We start from the raw sequence: 18,250 nt of genomic DNA, 5'->3' as shown, positions 1-18,250 counted from the left end.
GCGGAGGTAGTTAGACAGAAATTGAAGAACCCCGCGTTTCGGCCTGTGTGCTTGTCTGGAAGTATTGTTAATCGTTCAACGTGATCTTCAAGTTTGCTGAATTAGCAGCGGTATTGTAAAACGCGGTGAGGTTAGTTACTTTTAGAGAGCCTCGTAGTTAGAGTCTTGTCTTTAGTTTCTTTTCAGGTTATTATTTTTATTTGACCGCCGAGTTGGCGCAGTTTGTGAGCGTCAAGAGCACGCACTTGTAATTTATTACGTTGAATAAAAAGGGACTTAAACCCTTAACAAGACTCTGTCTTTTATCCAGTTTTCACAGTCACCTCTTGGTTGCGTGCCAGTTGGAGGCGCGCAACACTACAACGGAAGAAAACGTTATCCAATAGAAAGCATACGATGGGAAAGAGATGCTGTCCACCACCTTTCAGTTCGGGCACCACTGTACAGATCATTATCCATTTGAAGACTAAAACGTCCCAGACAGCCTTACAGTCAAACGATCAAACGTCCGAGATAGCAATGTTGTTTTCTTACTTCCTCCTTTGGTATGTGGTTGCAGGTGCAATTTCCCCAAATTCACTGTATCAGTTTATTGCACACAGCTTGCCCTAAAAGGCTAACGGAAGCTTCTTTGTTAGGAAGTAGAAAGGATGTCATTTGAAATCTTCACACCTCTTTATGTTTTAATGGACAGGGAGCAGAGGAAATGAATGGGGGGAGTTATGGGCCGGTGACAGGCGTTTCGGTGTTTTAATCATACGATTAGCGAATACTTCGGTTTAGAAGGGTTAATCATTTTATTTTGAAGCAGGAGAAATGAAAAACGTGCAGTGCCTTCGCCAAGATTCGAATTCCGGACCTCCCTATGGCTAGCCGGACGTGCTTCTTATTACACATTAAAGTCATGCATTAAGTAAAGGGAAACAATATGAAGAATTTTCTTTTGTGTTGGAACAATTTCCTTTTTTAATTTAATTAACAGTTTTTCTTAAACTTACAGAACGCTAGAGTTTTATTAACGTCATATACGAGTCTTCTAACATTATAAACCAATAAAGTTGGGTTTACACGTCAAATGACAAAAAGCTCTTTGCATATCTAAGACGAAGGTAATCTTCATATAATAAGACTAAACGAGTTTGGGTATTTCCTATCTGCACTACTGCACTACCGATATCATCCATTGATGTGAAAGCTTCCTGTATCCAACAGCGTAAAACAAAAATAACATGTCTTTTGAAAGCATAGAAGCTATATAGTTTTCCTCTGCAGTTTTTTATGCAATGTATCTTTAAAGAGTTCAGAGCACTAGAGTTCATTATCCCTAATGCTCAAAGCTGCTGGAATGAAATTTATGTGACCAGACGAACTTCACTTAAACATACATGTTCAGCAAAACAAATGACACAATTCTCGTTCACGTATATAACTTCCGACGAATAGCAAATTTTAGCTACCTAAATTATTTTACTTCTGCAGAGTCTGAATCCAAATGAAGTTCGTAACACAATAAATTTACTTATTTTTAATTTTAGCTCATAATTTAAATCTTTGATATCTAACTAATAAAACTGCATTGTTATTAAAAAAAAAACTTACCTGAGTGAGAATGTATTTCAGTTCATTTTATTACTAGAACAAAAGCAATTCTAACGTGTTGCTTTAAATTTACAAGCAATGAAATTCTAAAAGAAAGAATTTTACTACACAGTTTTAATTATTTTATTTTTAGTTTAGAAGACTTCCATTTCGAAAGATCTGAAATACTATTTGCAGCATACAAAAACTGTATTATAATTCGGACAATCAACGTCGAAAACTAAAATGCCAGTTTAGTTTGATGAATAAATTGATTTTAATTTATGGTACCTGCAATGTTTCGCACATGTTTTAGGGAAAATATCCAAGACTTCATAAAAATACGAAACTTTCTTCTCTCTACTTGAATTTTGTTAAAACGTAATGATGCAATATCGAAGCATCTCTAATGCTAAGGTGTGTTAGAAGTAGGTCCAAGTTTCGATTGATAAACTGTTGGCTCAGAGAGCATAAAATTCTTTAAAAAAAAAAACTCTTGTGCAACGTTATAATCTAAAACCTTGCAGATGTTCGTTTTCCTTTTTTTTTTTTCTTTTTCTCTCTTGTCTCAGAAAAATGAGCTACTTTGTAACCGGAAAGCTCAGCATTGCTTCTGACTGTAAAAAAATTAAAAGCCATTTGGTGAATTTTAATAAACAAGAATTCATAAACGAAGAGAACGGTCGTTAATCAGTTTCGAATATTTGAAAATTTTTTTAAATATTATAAAAAAATCTGGAAACTTTCAGATTTTATATTGAGCTCAAAGAGACTTTTTTTTTAAAGTTTTGTGTGTCACCTTTATTTATATCATGTTATTCGCCCTTAAACCACATAAAATTCAATTCAACACCAATATCACAAAATATTTAAAAACAGCATATCTTTAGAATTTCAGACAGACAGTCCCGCGCCGTGAAGATAAAAATGTTTTTTTTTTCTGTGCATGGTTGCCACTGTTTACTTTTAATTTGAGTTTGTTAATCAACAATTTGAAAATTGATTCAGTCTTTTACAGTGATTCAACGCAAAATTCCGTTTCGAAACTAATAGCCCTTCTGAGCTAACGTATCTTTGGGCTTTAATGTGCCCCTAACTACTATTTTCATCCCCTGCACATTTGTATTTAATGCAATTTATTGTTGTATTTTAATTTTATACCAATTTACAATTTTTCATTTGAGGCAAATGCCTCATTCTCTTTATCCTCGCTACAGATCTAATGAAAAAACTGTAAAAGAGTGAAGCAAAAATTAAATCGAATAAGATTGACACCTAGCCAAACAAAAGCGTGGTTTCTATATCGCAGTTAAATTTCCGGTGGGGGGGGGAGCACCACAAGTTTGTGAAATTTGAGCCGATATATTAAGCTCAACTGTATGCAAGCAATCTTTAATCGTTGACATTAATGTTTCAGCAAAGAAATCTATGAATCAAGTCCAGATAAATGAAATATATGGAAATGTATTTTGATTGATACATTTCATTGCCGTGACTGTTAACATAAGTGACTAATACCTTTACTCAATGATTGTACTGAAAGTAGATGAAACAAAGATTTTTGCGGAGAAACCGAATTAAATGAATAATTTTAATACATAAGAAACCTTAATCTGGAATATGTTCACTCTTTATGCATGAAAAGTTTTGCCCTAAAATTCTGAACAATCTTTTGGAACTGAAAAGGTACTATAGAATGTAGCAGCAGGTAACAACAACGTAGAGGGCTAGACGATTTATCATTTTTATAAATTTTACTCTGTAAATATTTTATTTTTTACCAATATATGAGAGTGAATAAGTCTTTTCTTTTCTTCCTTTTTTTTTTTTTTTTTTTTTTTTCTTCAAAGAAATGGAATATAGTACAGTAAGAAATGTTTTGCCCTAAAGTAGAAAAATGAAATGTATTTCGCCATTCAGCAGATAAAATTGAAGATGCCTGAAGCATCTCCAATTTTATCTGCTGAATGGCGAAATACATTTCATTTTTCTACTTTTTCCTTTTGTCCTGTATTATTTAAGGCTATCGTGTTTCAGTTTCCTTCGTGTTATTTCTTAATTTTGATCCTGAAGCTTGGCTTATTGTTATTTTTATTTATAAATTTTATAAAAATGTTTCTAAAGTAATCTGTTATAATTTTGAAAATCCTTGCGGAATTAAATGTTATGATAGTTCCTTCCCTTTTTAATGGTAACAATAAATGTTTAAAAGATGCAAACTAGGGGGAAAAAGGCTTATGCACGTATTTTTTTAGAGATTTTCCTTTCAAAGATAATAGTGTTATTTATGACAGTGTAAAGAATTAAAAGCCCGTTTCTCATTCGTTGTCCTAGTGTATGGATCATAACTTCGGTCCATTAGTTTTAAAGTTTTTTAATACTATAAGTGATTTCCATCCCATTCCTTCCAAAGCGTTTTTAAAAGAATGGTTTTTCATCATCGAACCCCCCTTACAGTTTCCTCTATAATGTACACATAATCATGATACAAATAACTGCACACCTAAGTAACTTTAAGGTAATAGTTAGACTAAGAATGCGAACAAAGGTTTAGGAAAAAACAAGGTTTATCAGGTTTACGGTTTTTTTTTTTTTTTTTTTTTTTTTTTTTTTTTTTTTTTTAATTAATTAATTTCCTTGTACGAAGTAACGGAAGTACCTGTAAATAACAAAAAATTCCGGGTATCATATTTTCAACGAAAATATTTATTTTTACCGCTATCCAATGCAATTTAACGATGTTTTTGCGTGACGTCTGTACACAAGGATATATACAAGGATAAAGGTATCTTTTTTCCCCAAACGGATTATAAAACTGATTTAAAATGGATTCAGAAGTGATGTTTTTCGTGGCGTCTGTACGTACATACGTATGTATATATCTCGCATAACTCAAAAACGAGTAGCTTCAAAACGTTGAAATTTTGTATGTAGGACTGCTATAACATGTTATTCACCTCATTTTTTGGTTGCACTCGGCTCTAATTTTTTTTTTACTTTATATATATATATATATATATATACTCTGTTACTTAGTCGGGGCTCGGTGAGCTCTTTCTTTTTTTATTCTTATATGTTGGTTAAATGTGCATTTTTTGCTTTGAAATGATTGATTTATGTTGTTCCTTATTACCGGTTAAAGTTTTTTATGCCTTTAGTTAATCTGCATACAATATATGCAGAATTATCAACAATTTAAAAGTTGTTTAAATGTGGCTAAGCCTAATTTTTGTTTACCATTGCAGCCATATTTGTTTATATTTGAAACATAGCAGAATAATAAATTCAGTTTCTTCACCTTCAATGCCTTTCTTTTTTTTCCGAGTGGGACCAAAAGTAAACTTTCAGTTTTGTACACAGAAAAGTCTGGTTTGTTGCCTAGTGGCCAAACTGCGGGTTTTTTTTTTTTTTTTTTTTTTTTTTCATAGAAAGTCTATTTTTTTTCTATATTTAATGAAGACATTTTGAGGTTTTATGCATTTTTGCCTTGTCGCGAAGTGAGAACTCAATTAATTGAATGTGAAATTTATCTCTCATGAAATTCGAGGAAATAAATTTAAATTAAATGCATTATATAATTTGATGAAATGCATACAATTTCATATTCCGTACAAGAAATTCATGTGGTGTCCGGATCAGATATTTTATTTACGTTTTAATATCATTTTTTTAATTAAAATGGATAAGCAAGTTTTCAGAGATAAAATACCTGATTCTAATTGCATAAAAGATTTTAATGAATGTGATGGTTGCGCTAAATGTATTGATGCAATTTTTTTATGATTGCCATATGTGGAAATTATTTTATTATCAATACATTTAACGCGGGGCTAGCGTGCCGCGTTAAATGTGACGCGCTTTTTTAGCCTACCGAGACCAAAGAGAACAATACATATTCTTCGCCCAAGCTCCACACCGCACCTTTTCTTTTTTTAAATTTTATGTTAGTTAAAGATTCCATTTGGATAGGAGCAGTTAAGCTAAAAGACTTGCCTCTGTATTGTTATTTTTCCGGCAAAGCACCTTCCGTCTAGACTTTCATGTTACATTATACAGAAAAAATATAACAATTCCATATATAATTTCTCTAAAATTATTTTAAAAATATATATACAAATATATACAAAATTTGTAACACAATATACGTTTGTTTCTTCTGTGAAGTTATATTTGAAGTGGAATTTTAGTGTGAAATTCTTTGTGATTCTTCTTTGATTTCTTCTGTGTTTTTCTGCGAATTTATTCTGTATTTCTTCTGTGCAATCATTTTTACTGTTTTAATTTCATATGACTGAGAAAGGTTTAGATAACTCGAAATGTGTTAGACAATATAATTGATATTAACTTTCATTTATGAAATTTAGAATAATAGTGTAATGATTATAATTTTTATTCATTTTAACTTAATTACTGTTTATTTCTTAATTATATGTCAGTACATTCATTGATTGTTTTGATCATTATTACTAACTGGAACATCCTCTTAATCATTATTACTTAACTGAAATCAATTAGATGACTTCATTAATTTAGTATTTAATGGTAATTTGATAATTATTAGACCGATGTGAACTCTTGACACAATTCAGGCGGAGAGAAAATTATTTTATTTACCAAAAGAAATTATTTAGAATGTTTTTGATTCTGTTTGGTTAAATTTTAAATTGAACTGCAGATGAATATAAATATTATGCAAATATTAAACATCTTTTTAAACCATTTGATGTCGATCATTTCGTTGCACTTGACATAAAACTACTCAATGTTTCTTATAAAACGTGCATTCACTAGGTAAGAAGACGGAAAAAGCAATAACATTGGTTCGGCGCAACTTTATTTCGGAATATCTCTCAAGGATGACTTTTAAATTTCAAAACACAACATATTCTTGTGTTTTGAATAAGACTATTTCGTATGATGTAGCTTTATATCAATAAAAAATTATCAACTTGATTAATATTTTTGTAATCAATGGGATTTCCATGATACTGATCGATTGGCAGTTCATATTCGGCTATTGACCGCTTGGAGAGAAGTTTGGATAGTCAGAAACTACCGATTTTAGTGATTAACTTGTCCTAAAGATTCACAGATATAAGTCATCCAGTGCACTTTTCAGAAGATTTTTGGAACATTGATCTTTATGGCTGATGTGGAGTATCGCTCTCTATCGGTGAAAAAAAGGGCATACTCTCCTCCCCAGGAAATAAAAACTCTTCGTCCGTGTTATTGCTTTTCCAGCAAACCGCACCTTGTTGTACCTATTAGTTCGATTGTTATAAATTTTTCAGATTCTTGCACCACTTCAATAAAATTGAGCTGTTCAAACACATCAAATTAAATATATAAATTCTTACGCTACGTGTTCCCGTCTCTATTGAAAAGCGTTTTAAGATGGTTCTTACATATACAAGTCTACTTACTACCCAGTGGTGTCATTAACTCGAAACCCGGATCTCATCATCAACAGATGGAAAATGAAATGTTGGGGTATCTAAAAAAGAAATAGACTTTCTAATACCAACTTTAATATTATTCGATCATATGATGGCCTTCATATACTTGATATAATTTCATACTAAAATTATCAAACTATTTTCCTGTTAACAGCATTAACGTAGAGAACAAGTTAATTTTACGATTCGCTTCATGAAATCGAATCGTAAAATTAATTGTACTGACTGAAAATAAATGTTCAGTCAGATATGGAATAATGACAGTTTAAAGTCAAATCACTTAATTTCGCAACTCTGATAGCTCTTCTGCTGATTTAAGACCTACGTCAATCAACGTTGTTTTCCTTTCCCTGAGTTTGACTTAGTTTGCTAAGATGCAAAATATCAGTGCGGCTTCGGGAAAATAATTGCAGTCTGCAAGAAAGAAAGCAAGATAATTTAAATAATTTTCTTTGGCATGCCATTTGCAGATATGGCGAATTGGCATTTTTGTTTTTTAAAATTAAAAATTACTGTTAACTGATATTTCCCAAAACCGTATATATAAGGGTTAGAATAATTTTTGCGGCTTCTTTGAGAACGTATATATACGAGCATCTTGAAATGTGTTCAAGAAATTAAGGCAATGTATTAAAAATACATAAATACAGGTATGAATTACCAAGAGCATTTTGCTTGATTTTAATGAAGAAAATATATTTTACTCATGGCAGTTTGGGGAACTCTGCGCTTTCTTGGCAAGAGGGCTTCCAGCCGGTCAAAGAGTTAATCAATAATGAACTCTTTTATCAACAGTCTGGAAAAACATTTCCCTGAAACCTACAACATATGTTGTCAAGAAATAATTATGCCTACTTTCTTTGCTATGTAGTTTTTTAAATTTTGTATTATTAATTTATTTATTGCGCAGTTCTTTTACATGCTGAAAAATAACTACGATTTATCACACATCAGCTATGATTTTAATTTATTTTGCAGTTTTTTTTAATTTTTATTTTAATTTGTTTTGCATTTTTATTAATTTTAATTAATTTTATTAATTTATTTTTATTGAATTTGATTTAAATTTATTTTGTAGTTCTTTTACATGCTGAAAGGAGACATGAGACTTGTTGTGGTAGAAAGAGGGGCATTCAGGGATATTCCGATAAAGGAGGGAGAGGTATTGTAATCAATTACTCTAGTTAAATAGTACATTATTTGTAATATCATTTAATCAGAATGACGGACATGATTGATAAAGTATTACTTATATTCTTGTAAATATACTTAAAATATTGTAATTGAGTTTTCCATTGTGTCACATACTATATACAATTAACAAAATTACAAAAAATACGATGTATCAGTTTTAGCGCATTATTTATTTATTGCATTCAAATGAATATACATTATGTCAGATATTTCAAAAATGAATTACCATATACTCCGGCGTAAAACGCTCGCATTTAATACAAGAAATAAATGAAAATTCACGGGGTGCATCTTATACTCAGTATATAAAAATGATTGATTTGAAAATAACAAAAAGATGGACAAGCAAAAATTAGATTGCTACATGTACCTAAATGCTGCTTCTGGCTATTTCCTAGGACCCATTTCGCAACACTTTCCTCTAGGATAGACTATTTTATTGCACCTTTAGGAAAAGCATGCTTAGTCTTCGGCATGTTCATGATTGTGATTTCATTTTTCTTTCTTCCACGTATGGAATTTTCACCAACACCAAACATCCTTCTTGCAACACGGTTTCCATTTCCTTTCACAAGCTGAATGACTTTGTATTTGAAACCGGTACTATGTTTGTTTCGTTTGGCAGCAGCCATATTTACCACTAAACGGAAAACTAAAACAATTTGTATTTCAAATAAAGCAAATGCCATGTGTTAAATCATTCGATATTCACTTAAGCATCACGATTTGAAATGACTGCAAAAATTTTTTTAAATATTTAGCATTACGTCCAAAGGGGCGTTTTTTAACGTCTTGTATGTTACCTTTATTTATTAAATATCATGTACTTTGCACTTAAACCATAAAATTCAATTCAACAGCAATACCGCACAATAATTTTAAAATGAGCAAAGCTTTAGTATTTCTTATACACAGTCTCGCAAGCTGGAGATAATTTTTTTTTTTTTTTTTTTCCCTTCCCTAAAGTCTTGCCATTGCTCGCTTTGAAATCGTTGAGTTTTTAATCAAAAATTCGTGTAAGTGTTACAAAATATGAAATCGATAGTAAAACAAATTTCAAATTCCAAATTTGGGCTTCCAGATACCCATATTCTATGGAAGATTCCGTTATTCAAAATTTGGTGGCTCTGGGTACCCTTGTTTTATCCCAATGCGAGAAACATACATATAGTTATGCAGATTCTTCATTATTTAATTTATTTAAATAAAACACAGCTGGATAACATTTGGTGGCAACAATTTGAAAAGTGAATCGACATTTATAGTGAACCAACGCAAAATGCCAAAATGAAATGAATAATCCTTCCGGGAAATTTACCCTTTTGAAGTAAAAATATCTGACTCCTAATTCCACAAATTCGTTCGGGTCGGAAGCACATTCGTATTCCAAACTATGTCCCCTTTTCTCGAAACTTTAGAATAATATTCTTGTGCACACCTGTACTGAGTACAGTGTATTCTCTGTGCACCTACTGTTCTCCTTATCGTTCATTATTTGAGTATACAATTGTTGGAAATTCTTTGAAAAATCCTCGAATGAATGACTTCAAAAGGTGCACATGTTATCTTTCACGTTTCTTCGTAAAGGAAAGGGTGCGTGTTATACGGCGAATATACCTAAAAATTATATAAAGTGGCTTGAAATTATAGGCTCGCTTTATACACCTGTCGGCGTTATACGCCGAAATATACCGTATATTAAATACCTACAAAAATTAAATATTAAAAAAAAAGACTAAAATGCGGTTTGCTCTCTTTAACAGAATGTGTGTTATATTATTCTTTACAACCTGGTAGAATAAAATATTCCATTGTTTCTAAGTAGCAATGATTCGAAGTAAATACTACTGAAATTTATTGCAAAATATTAAATTACACTCAATCGATTCCGTTCTAGTTTGCTTATTTAATAAAATTTTATAATATTTCTTTTCGTTTCTAAGATAATTGAGGCAAAAAATAATATTATGAGACGCTTATAATTAAACGCAAAAAATGTCTAATGTAATTCTTTTTGGTCATTCCACTCTTTCTTTGTCTGTTCCCTTGTTTTCTTACTTTTATTTTATTGGGTCGTTGTTATACTTTTTGCGTTGGGATATCCCACGCAAAAATGTTTTATACCAGACGCTTCCAGATAGCAAGCTCGAAGATCTAGTGGCCTTCAAGCTAAGCCGTAAATCTCCTTTCAGTCTTTTAGGGCTTACTACGGCGAAGTTTTATGCATCTGGCTCAAATAATTGCGTCCAAGAGGAAAGTCCAGGGATATCTTTCTAAAGCGATTTCCGTCTTTCATTTGTAGGCTATACAATCGTGAGTTTTCAGGAGAAAATTTATTTCCTTAGCAGCGTTGACAGAATGCGTATGAATATAATTTACCGTGAATCCTCTACAGACAATAGCCTCCCTAAGAGGACTATCTCTGAAAATGGCATGTATTTCTCAAAACAGATTCATACTTGCATTGAACATGACCTTTCCAAGACACACACTTTTATAAAAAACAAAACTAGTTGGTATCATGAGGGTCCTCTTAGAGAGACAGCTATATATAAATATAAAGATATCCTGTTGATATTTACAATCCAGGTGATCGCAGGTGGAAGAGATGATTGAAACATATAGCACAATAATATTATTAATTTTACGGAATTTATTAAATTCTTTAAAGAAGAATATATCTTTTACATAGACCGCCATTAGTTAGTTCTAGTCATTAATTCTAGTTAATGAAATGTTGATTTTGCATGAACTTGAATTTAATATTTTCACATGGAGCTTCATTTCTGAAGTTTGTATAAGAAGTCAGGTTTATCTAAAAAAATATTGTAGAAGTGAAAAATTATAGAGTATTATTTTTGAAATAATGTATTTGTCTCATAGAAAAGAATTGTCTCCTCAATTAATTTTAATTTCACAGTTAGTCTATTTGCTTTTTTTTCGCAAATATTGTAATTTTATACGTTTGTATTTCCTTGTTCATATTTTCATGTATTTTGCTTTGATTTGCATTTCTTTGTATCATTACGTATTTGCTTATATTTACTTGATACGATATTTCATTTTGTATCTTGTTTTACTATAATTTTTAGCATATTTTTTGTTTGTTTTATAACTTTTAATTAATACAAAATATATTGTATTTGCATGTGGTGAGTTTTTGTATCATTTCAAATTCTACGTAAATAAGTATTAGAAATGTGTAAAGATTTCAAGTTCAAATGAGGAGAAAATAGAAATTTAACATGTTAAACTTAGCAAATGGAAACAAATGTCGCGATTTCTTGCTAACTTAGTGTCATAATGGAAGCCTGTAGGAAACGCATTTACAAGAACTTGAGACTGATTTTTCCTTAACATTTAGAAAATTGGAGTGCAATCGTAACATTCTAGTACTCCAATTTTCTCTTGCTCACATTAAGCAAGGATACGAATAGGAGGCAGAAAGGATCTTCGCAGTCGTCAGTTAAAAGTCAGTTTATTTTCATTGCTAGAACATTGATAATTTAAAGAATGAGAGATGCTCTTTGTTTGGCCAGTGATGCTTATTTGTTGCATTATGTTGCTTTCTTTAATTCTGTTGTACGCAAAATTTCATTATTTTGAAAGACTCTTAGCTTGAGAGAAAATTTATAATAATCGTTCTTGTGCCAAGCAGATTAAAGTTATATACTTTGATTCTATTTGAGCTATCTTTAAGCATTTCTTTTCATGCATTAAACTTAATATAACTTGAAGAAATTATAGTAAAAGTTCATATTTTTCACCCCATTTGGACTCCTTTTTCAAGAGATCCTCATTATTCATTAAAATGCAACAATTTGATTTTTCTCCCTAAAAAACAGATTCTTTTTCTTGATAACATATTTCCTTTGTATGTTTTAGACAGTTAGGATTTTCTTCAATTTAAATGAGAATTTTCTTGATAAATAATTTTTCTTTTGATTACTTTTAGAATAAATATTTTTTTCGTTGAAAGCAAAGATACATTATGAAGAAAGGTTTAGAGAAGAATATGTATTTAAGTAAATATATTTCATAGATGTTCGTAGAAGATAATAATAAATACTGCCAAAAATTAGTTATAAATGATAATGACTGGTCAAATTCGGAATTTATATTTGCAAAACACAATTTAACCTTAATATTATACATCCCCCTCCAAGTTTTAATGCATACATATTTCGAACCTAATACTATAATAAAAAATAAGAATCAGTTAAACTTTGGGTCTGTGAAGTGTCTGAATGCTATCCAATTTAATGATGAAATGTAAATTTTCTTATACTTTTCTAATATTCTTAGTTGTAGGCTCCATTTTCTCCACTACTATGCTTTTACTTTTTAATCCGCCTAGTAACGTTGTAGTCGATAGGGTATTTATTCCCTGTTGTATACTTGATCAAGCAAAAGCAAAAATCATATTATATCTCATAGTATATCTGAGCTTTTTTATGTTTATTATCAGAATAAGAAGCGAACAGAAACTCTAACCTCTATATCTGACAAGATGTTTTGCTACAGACTGCATTCTTTTCGATGAAGACAATACTAATTATCTAAAACTGTGGTGTTTATGATCTTCGCCATGTGCAACATGAACACAAGGTTTTATTCTCCACCAAGCTATCCCTTTTATTAGATTTGCTTCCACGTGGGTATTTTCAGATTAAAATAACGTAACTGGAATATAGTACATTTCTTAGATATGAATCTGTGTTATTTTCGTAAATGAATTAGATATTTTAAGAAAAAACTGCCTGACAAAACATCATTTTTTCTAATAAATTAAATTTGCCTTAAGCTAACTTGGAGCAATTACAGGAAATACCAGAGATAAACATATTCATTATTATACTCGTTTATAAAATCTAGTTATTAAAATGTTTCTTTTAAGTACATTTTCTATGAATTGTTTTCCAATTTCAAAGTTGAAAAAAACTATAGCTTACTAGTTTTATATTTAAGTATCTTACCACTTATATATCATATAAATTCGTGTTCATTCGGTTTCAAAAATTTTTTGAAAACAAAAATTCAGAAAAGTTTAAAAAAATTATACTTACGATGAGTGTTACAATTTACATAAATGGTTGAAAAAATAATAGCGAAGATAATCAGAGACACTAAATAAATTTTGTTAATTCGGTTTTCTACACAGCGAACATCACATTTTAAAAATATATAATAAAACCTTATATGTCTACCTACCTATATAATAAGTTTTAGAAACGCTATGTTATCTTTTTTGCTGCTTAATTCAATTCCGACTACTGTACTAGCATTAATCTTACTAGAAGATTTAGATAAAAGTTGTGGCAGCATGTGGATAACTCTCAAAAGACTTAAGTGCTACAGGTACAAACGCTTACATTATTTCAATATGTCTAACATTTACTACTGCCAAATTAGTAGAAAGTGTCGTACACCTCAAGTACGTTCACCTCTGTTGATATTCCACAGCAACGCCCCAAAACAACTGTTGTAATGGATCTGCAGCAATGATTCTTTTATTCTGGAGAAGAGATTATAGTCACACGAACTTGCGTCTGGTGGCGGTTCTCCAGCACTTTTTGTTGCCATCGTCGGAGGAAATCTGTGACCTCATGGCGAAGGATGAAATTCGTCACTAAAAGCATCGCTATGTTTCTTTTTGAACACTGGATGCAAATGATGTCTCTGACGAATGCACTCATCCTCTGTAATTATTCGAGGGTCATAATATAAGCGCTGTCAAATATATTCTTCAATGGAAGGCACAGAAATTTTCGCAGTACTTACCTGTTATGAATCCGTGATCTCTTTTCCAGAATAAAAGAACTATTACAATGGATCCATTACACCATCACAGTAGCTCCAATAATGAGGAGGTTATCGGTGCTTTAGGGCGGTCACTGTGGAACCTCAACAGAAATAGCGTATTAATTATTACTGTGTCTTCTAACAATTAGGCAGTAGATGTCACAAATGATAGATGATTATATTGAGGAATAGCAAAGGTTTGTAGATGGGATTAATAAAGTCTTTTTAGAACTGTAGATGTGTGGCTACTGCTTTGTATCCAAAATAAATCCAAATCCTTCTAAATAGTGTCCGACAATAATAGCTACTATAATTATGTAAGAATAGAAAGGTATTTTAACAGTCGATAATAGTACAATATCAATTTTCTTTTGAGGAAAAATAAGGTAACAGATTAGGTAACCGATACTTTAAAAAGTGTGCTGTTACTCAAAGGGTTATATTTTAAACATAAACATTTTTCGTTCGGAATACTTCAAGTAAACGTCATGATGTAATTAATAAGACGATACTTATGATAACAAGTAATATTAATGAAATCTCACTGGAAACAGAATAGCGTATTTTAAGATACTACTAGACTTTTTTTTTAAATTATATTTAGGAAAATATACATCGCATTCTACCTCATGCATAAAATTATTGGTTCCAAATAGCACGTTGGTGCTGCCATCTCTTGTTTATATATAAACACAATTGAGCACTTAGGAAAATTTTGGGAAGCTTAAGAGCTATTAGTCAGTTTAAAATTTTAAAAAATTAAGCTAGATAAGCTTCAACTAAAAAAATGCTTTATGCCTTTCAAAATAATTTGACATGAATCATTCGTATTAAACAAATTTTTCATTATTATTCTCTCAAAATGGGTAAAGGACTTTGTAAAGTATATTCTATGCTAAGTCCTGAGTTTGCCTATTACATTTTCCTACAGTTTCATTCTAAATACGAAAGCATTCAGAGTTTAAAGAAGTTTATTGCTTCGCAGAGCAGTTCATTAGTAAATATAATTCTTTTTTAAAAAATGTACTTTGGCGTAGTCTTAAGGGAATTTTAACTAGGACCAGAAGTTAAATTAGTTTGTGAAATGAGAAAAAATACTCAAATTTTCATAATAATTATTTTAACCTTAAATAAAAAGCCCTTGCAGTTTACATTGACTTTAAAGGGTACATTTTATTATATTTCTTAGAATAATAAACTAGTTACACTAGTTATTTTGGAAAGAACATGGATAAGTAAATAATGGTTCCTATAAATGGGAATATTTCCCACATAATAAAGATAAAAAATATTAACTGTAACATAAATATTTAGAAATATTTTTTTAAAATTTTTTAGTCTCTTTTTCGTACCTATTAGCTTTAGCAATAATTATAACAACTGTTATAATTATTTTTCTTTTTGATGAAAAAATAGTATTAAGAAATTTAGCAGCGAAATTTATTTTTTCATTCAGTTAGTAATGAATGATGACTGTAAGGACGTGAGAGTTCCTATAATTCATGTAAGATGATTTCAGTTATTGAGTACAATTTGACTTGATTTTAAAAATTCAATTCTTTGTTTATTTTATTTTTAAATCTGAAAGCATTAATTGAAAATTTCCTCGTTTTACCTGCTAAATCTTTCAAGGTAGCCTTATTTTTAGAGCTGTGATTGAAATGCTGCGCTTAGCATTTCAATGCATACACTGAGGAATTTTCATCTTTGATTTAAATGTAGTTTCAAAAACTGAGAAACCGTTTGAAGTTCGTGAAACCGAATCAGGTTTTCAAAAATTGTGAACTGAGTTGAAATCGTATCCTTTTTTGTCGATCTGCTTATTACGTTGAGAAAGATATATTGCTGGCAATGATGATCACTTTAAATAGCTAAAATTTTAAAATATGTGTTGCCCAAAATTCAAAGTTTGCTGTTATTATTGTTACTGATAGAGGCTTCGTATTCTTATAAGATACTTTACTCTAGGTTCGAATACTTGACGTTATTTGAAATTTATATTTTTATGACATGTTTTATTTGAAATTTATGTTTTATTTCAGTTATCTTCCTCAAACAAAATGGTTCTGTCTGATGCTCCTTCGTGTAGTTATTTCTTCATTTGGCTTAAAATAGCTGAATTAACGTAAAAGATCTGGATAATAGACAGCAAAATTCTAACTATCATTAATTTGCAAAAAGCTGAAAATAAAGATGAGATTCAAGAAAAAAGTTTTAGAAATAACTGAACTAGTCTTTTGGACGAACTGCTTCTCTGAAATTTATGGCCTTAGATTATTATGTCTAAAACTACATGTCAGATCATGCCGATTAAGAAATCATACAACATGCTTCAACCATTTCTTGATAGAAAAGTGCTGCCATCTGTATGTAGTCTTTTGTATAAAAGAGCACTTTGTAGATTGCTCACTAGTCATGTTGCATTTTCTTGTAGAAGCCATTATTTAAGAGATAGTAAATTCAAGTGATATTCTTCATATTTAAGCTAACAATTTACTTTAAATTAATTTTACTGGAATCTACCTTATATACATCATGAAATTCATGTCTTGTGCATTTCATTAAATCTTTCCAAAAGTATATAGTTAATGCAATAATTACTGAGAGTTTTGCTTAAGAATCCATGGAAAGATTACAAAACATTGAGAATGTTGTAATGCACTTAAATTTTTATTATTTACAATAACATGTAATGACTATGTGATACTATATATATATATATATATATATATAATATATAGTATGGATGCACACTTTTAAAATAATTCTACTTTAATTAAACTTAGGAGATAATATAATCAATTAATCAATACTGTTCAGGAAATAAATTATTATATATATAATATATATATAGTATCTATCTATCTATCTATCTATATATATATATATATATATATATATATATATATATATTTGATATTTGATATGTATTTTTATACAAGAATAGGTATTTTTTCGTATTATAAGTTACTCTTCAATCCTGGAGTTATTTAATTTTGACACTAGATAGTATGGAGCCTCATGTTGTAAAGAACTACGATGGACGTAATAATAATATTAATTTCTCTGAATAGAAATACAATATGTCCCCGAAACTGTCAAGAATACAAGATGTCCCAGAATTATAAGCTGTTCGCTTAACAGTTATAATTCATTTAATTTTTATTCCTTTCTTGAACTGATCTAAAGCGATGGATGAAGCATTAAATGAAACAATTTATTTGAAAGTTCTCTCAGAACTTTTAAAGTGTAGTTAAAATGCAAAGGCAATCCAGAAAAAATAATCAAAGAATTTTCCGAATATGCGCTGCTTATTAGCTTCGATAAGATGGAATCTCTCAGAACGACCAACGGAATGTTTTGGAAAGTAGAAGACATGAAGATAAGGCAAAATATGATAGAAACGTTTTCGCCAGAACTAAAGGAAATTTGTAAAGCAAGTGAGCCGTGATACAGGAATTTCAAATTTTCGTCTCTGTAGCATATTTTAATCGCTATCATTGAAAACACTATATTCCAAGAAGAATACATGCTTTCAGTGAAGATATGTTAAATAGCTGCTGCACCAATGTTCTGTTTCTATACTTTGCCGTAAAAATCATGGGCACCAATGCAGTGTTACTACTTCCTCTTAGGGAGGAAACTAATGCAGAAACAGACAGGTGAAACCGTAACTATTGGAGGTATCAACGTAACTATTGGAGGTAATCGGAGGTATCAACTGCGAAACTAAACTCTTAAGGGTTTGCTAATTACCAAACTTTTAGTGATCGTATAAGTGAATTTTTAATGCATTGCGTTGTGAAAATGCATCCGGGACCGCGCCGTGAGAGGATCGAATAAACAACATGTAAAATCAATATATATATAAGAAAAACACATAACAGATATAAAGAACACATAAGTAATAGGTTTCCAGATTAAATATCAGTTTATTCAAATTCCTCACAATAAAATTTAAATCTTATCCTCATCAGATAGTCTAATTTCTTATTTGTGTTACCTTTAATTTACTTATTTTAGACACAGGGGAATTCTTCAATTTGTCATTTACTTTTTGTTACATTTATATTCATGATTTGCAAATCTATTACACGCCTCTTTTAATTTAACGGGTACCCGTTCTATAATTTCTAAGAGGTTAAGGAAAACATATTATTTGCAATTCACATCTGTTCTAAGGAAGATTACACAAACAACTTAAATTATTACATCCTAAT

At 30.4% G+C, this 18,250-nt stretch overlaps 1 protein-coding gene across 2 annotated transcripts in view; it reads left to right on the top strand.

Annotated features, from left to right (window-relative positions):
* The window catches only part of LOC118185478 (3-hydroxyanthranilate 3,4-dioxygenase-like), a 168,951-nt gene that overhangs the window by 80,597 nt on the left and 70,104 nt on the right, over positions 1 to 18,250 (top strand). Inside the window, exon 3 of one of the 2 annotated variants that reach the window (XM_085819275.1) lies at positions 8,113 to 8,196. The exons of the other annotated variant lie outside the window; for it this stretch is intronic. Within the exon in view, the coding sequence (XP_085675401.1) occupies positions 8,113 to 8,196 (84 nt within the window). The remainder of the gene's footprint in view (positions 1 to 8,112; positions 8,197 to 18,250) is intronic. 2 annotated transcript variants of the gene reach the window in all.

Source organism: Stegodyphus dumicola, chromosome 6 (assembly GCF_044657685.1).
Source record: "Stegodyphus dumicola isolate Sdum_Otavi_A_Nest chromosome 6, ASM4465768v1".
Taxonomy (NCBI): domain Eukaryota; kingdom Metazoa; phylum Arthropoda; class Arachnida; order Araneae; family Eresidae; genus Stegodyphus; species Stegodyphus dumicola.
The sequence above is the reverse complement of the archived record's forward strand: the minus strand, read 5'-3'. Positions and strand labels throughout refer to the sequence as shown.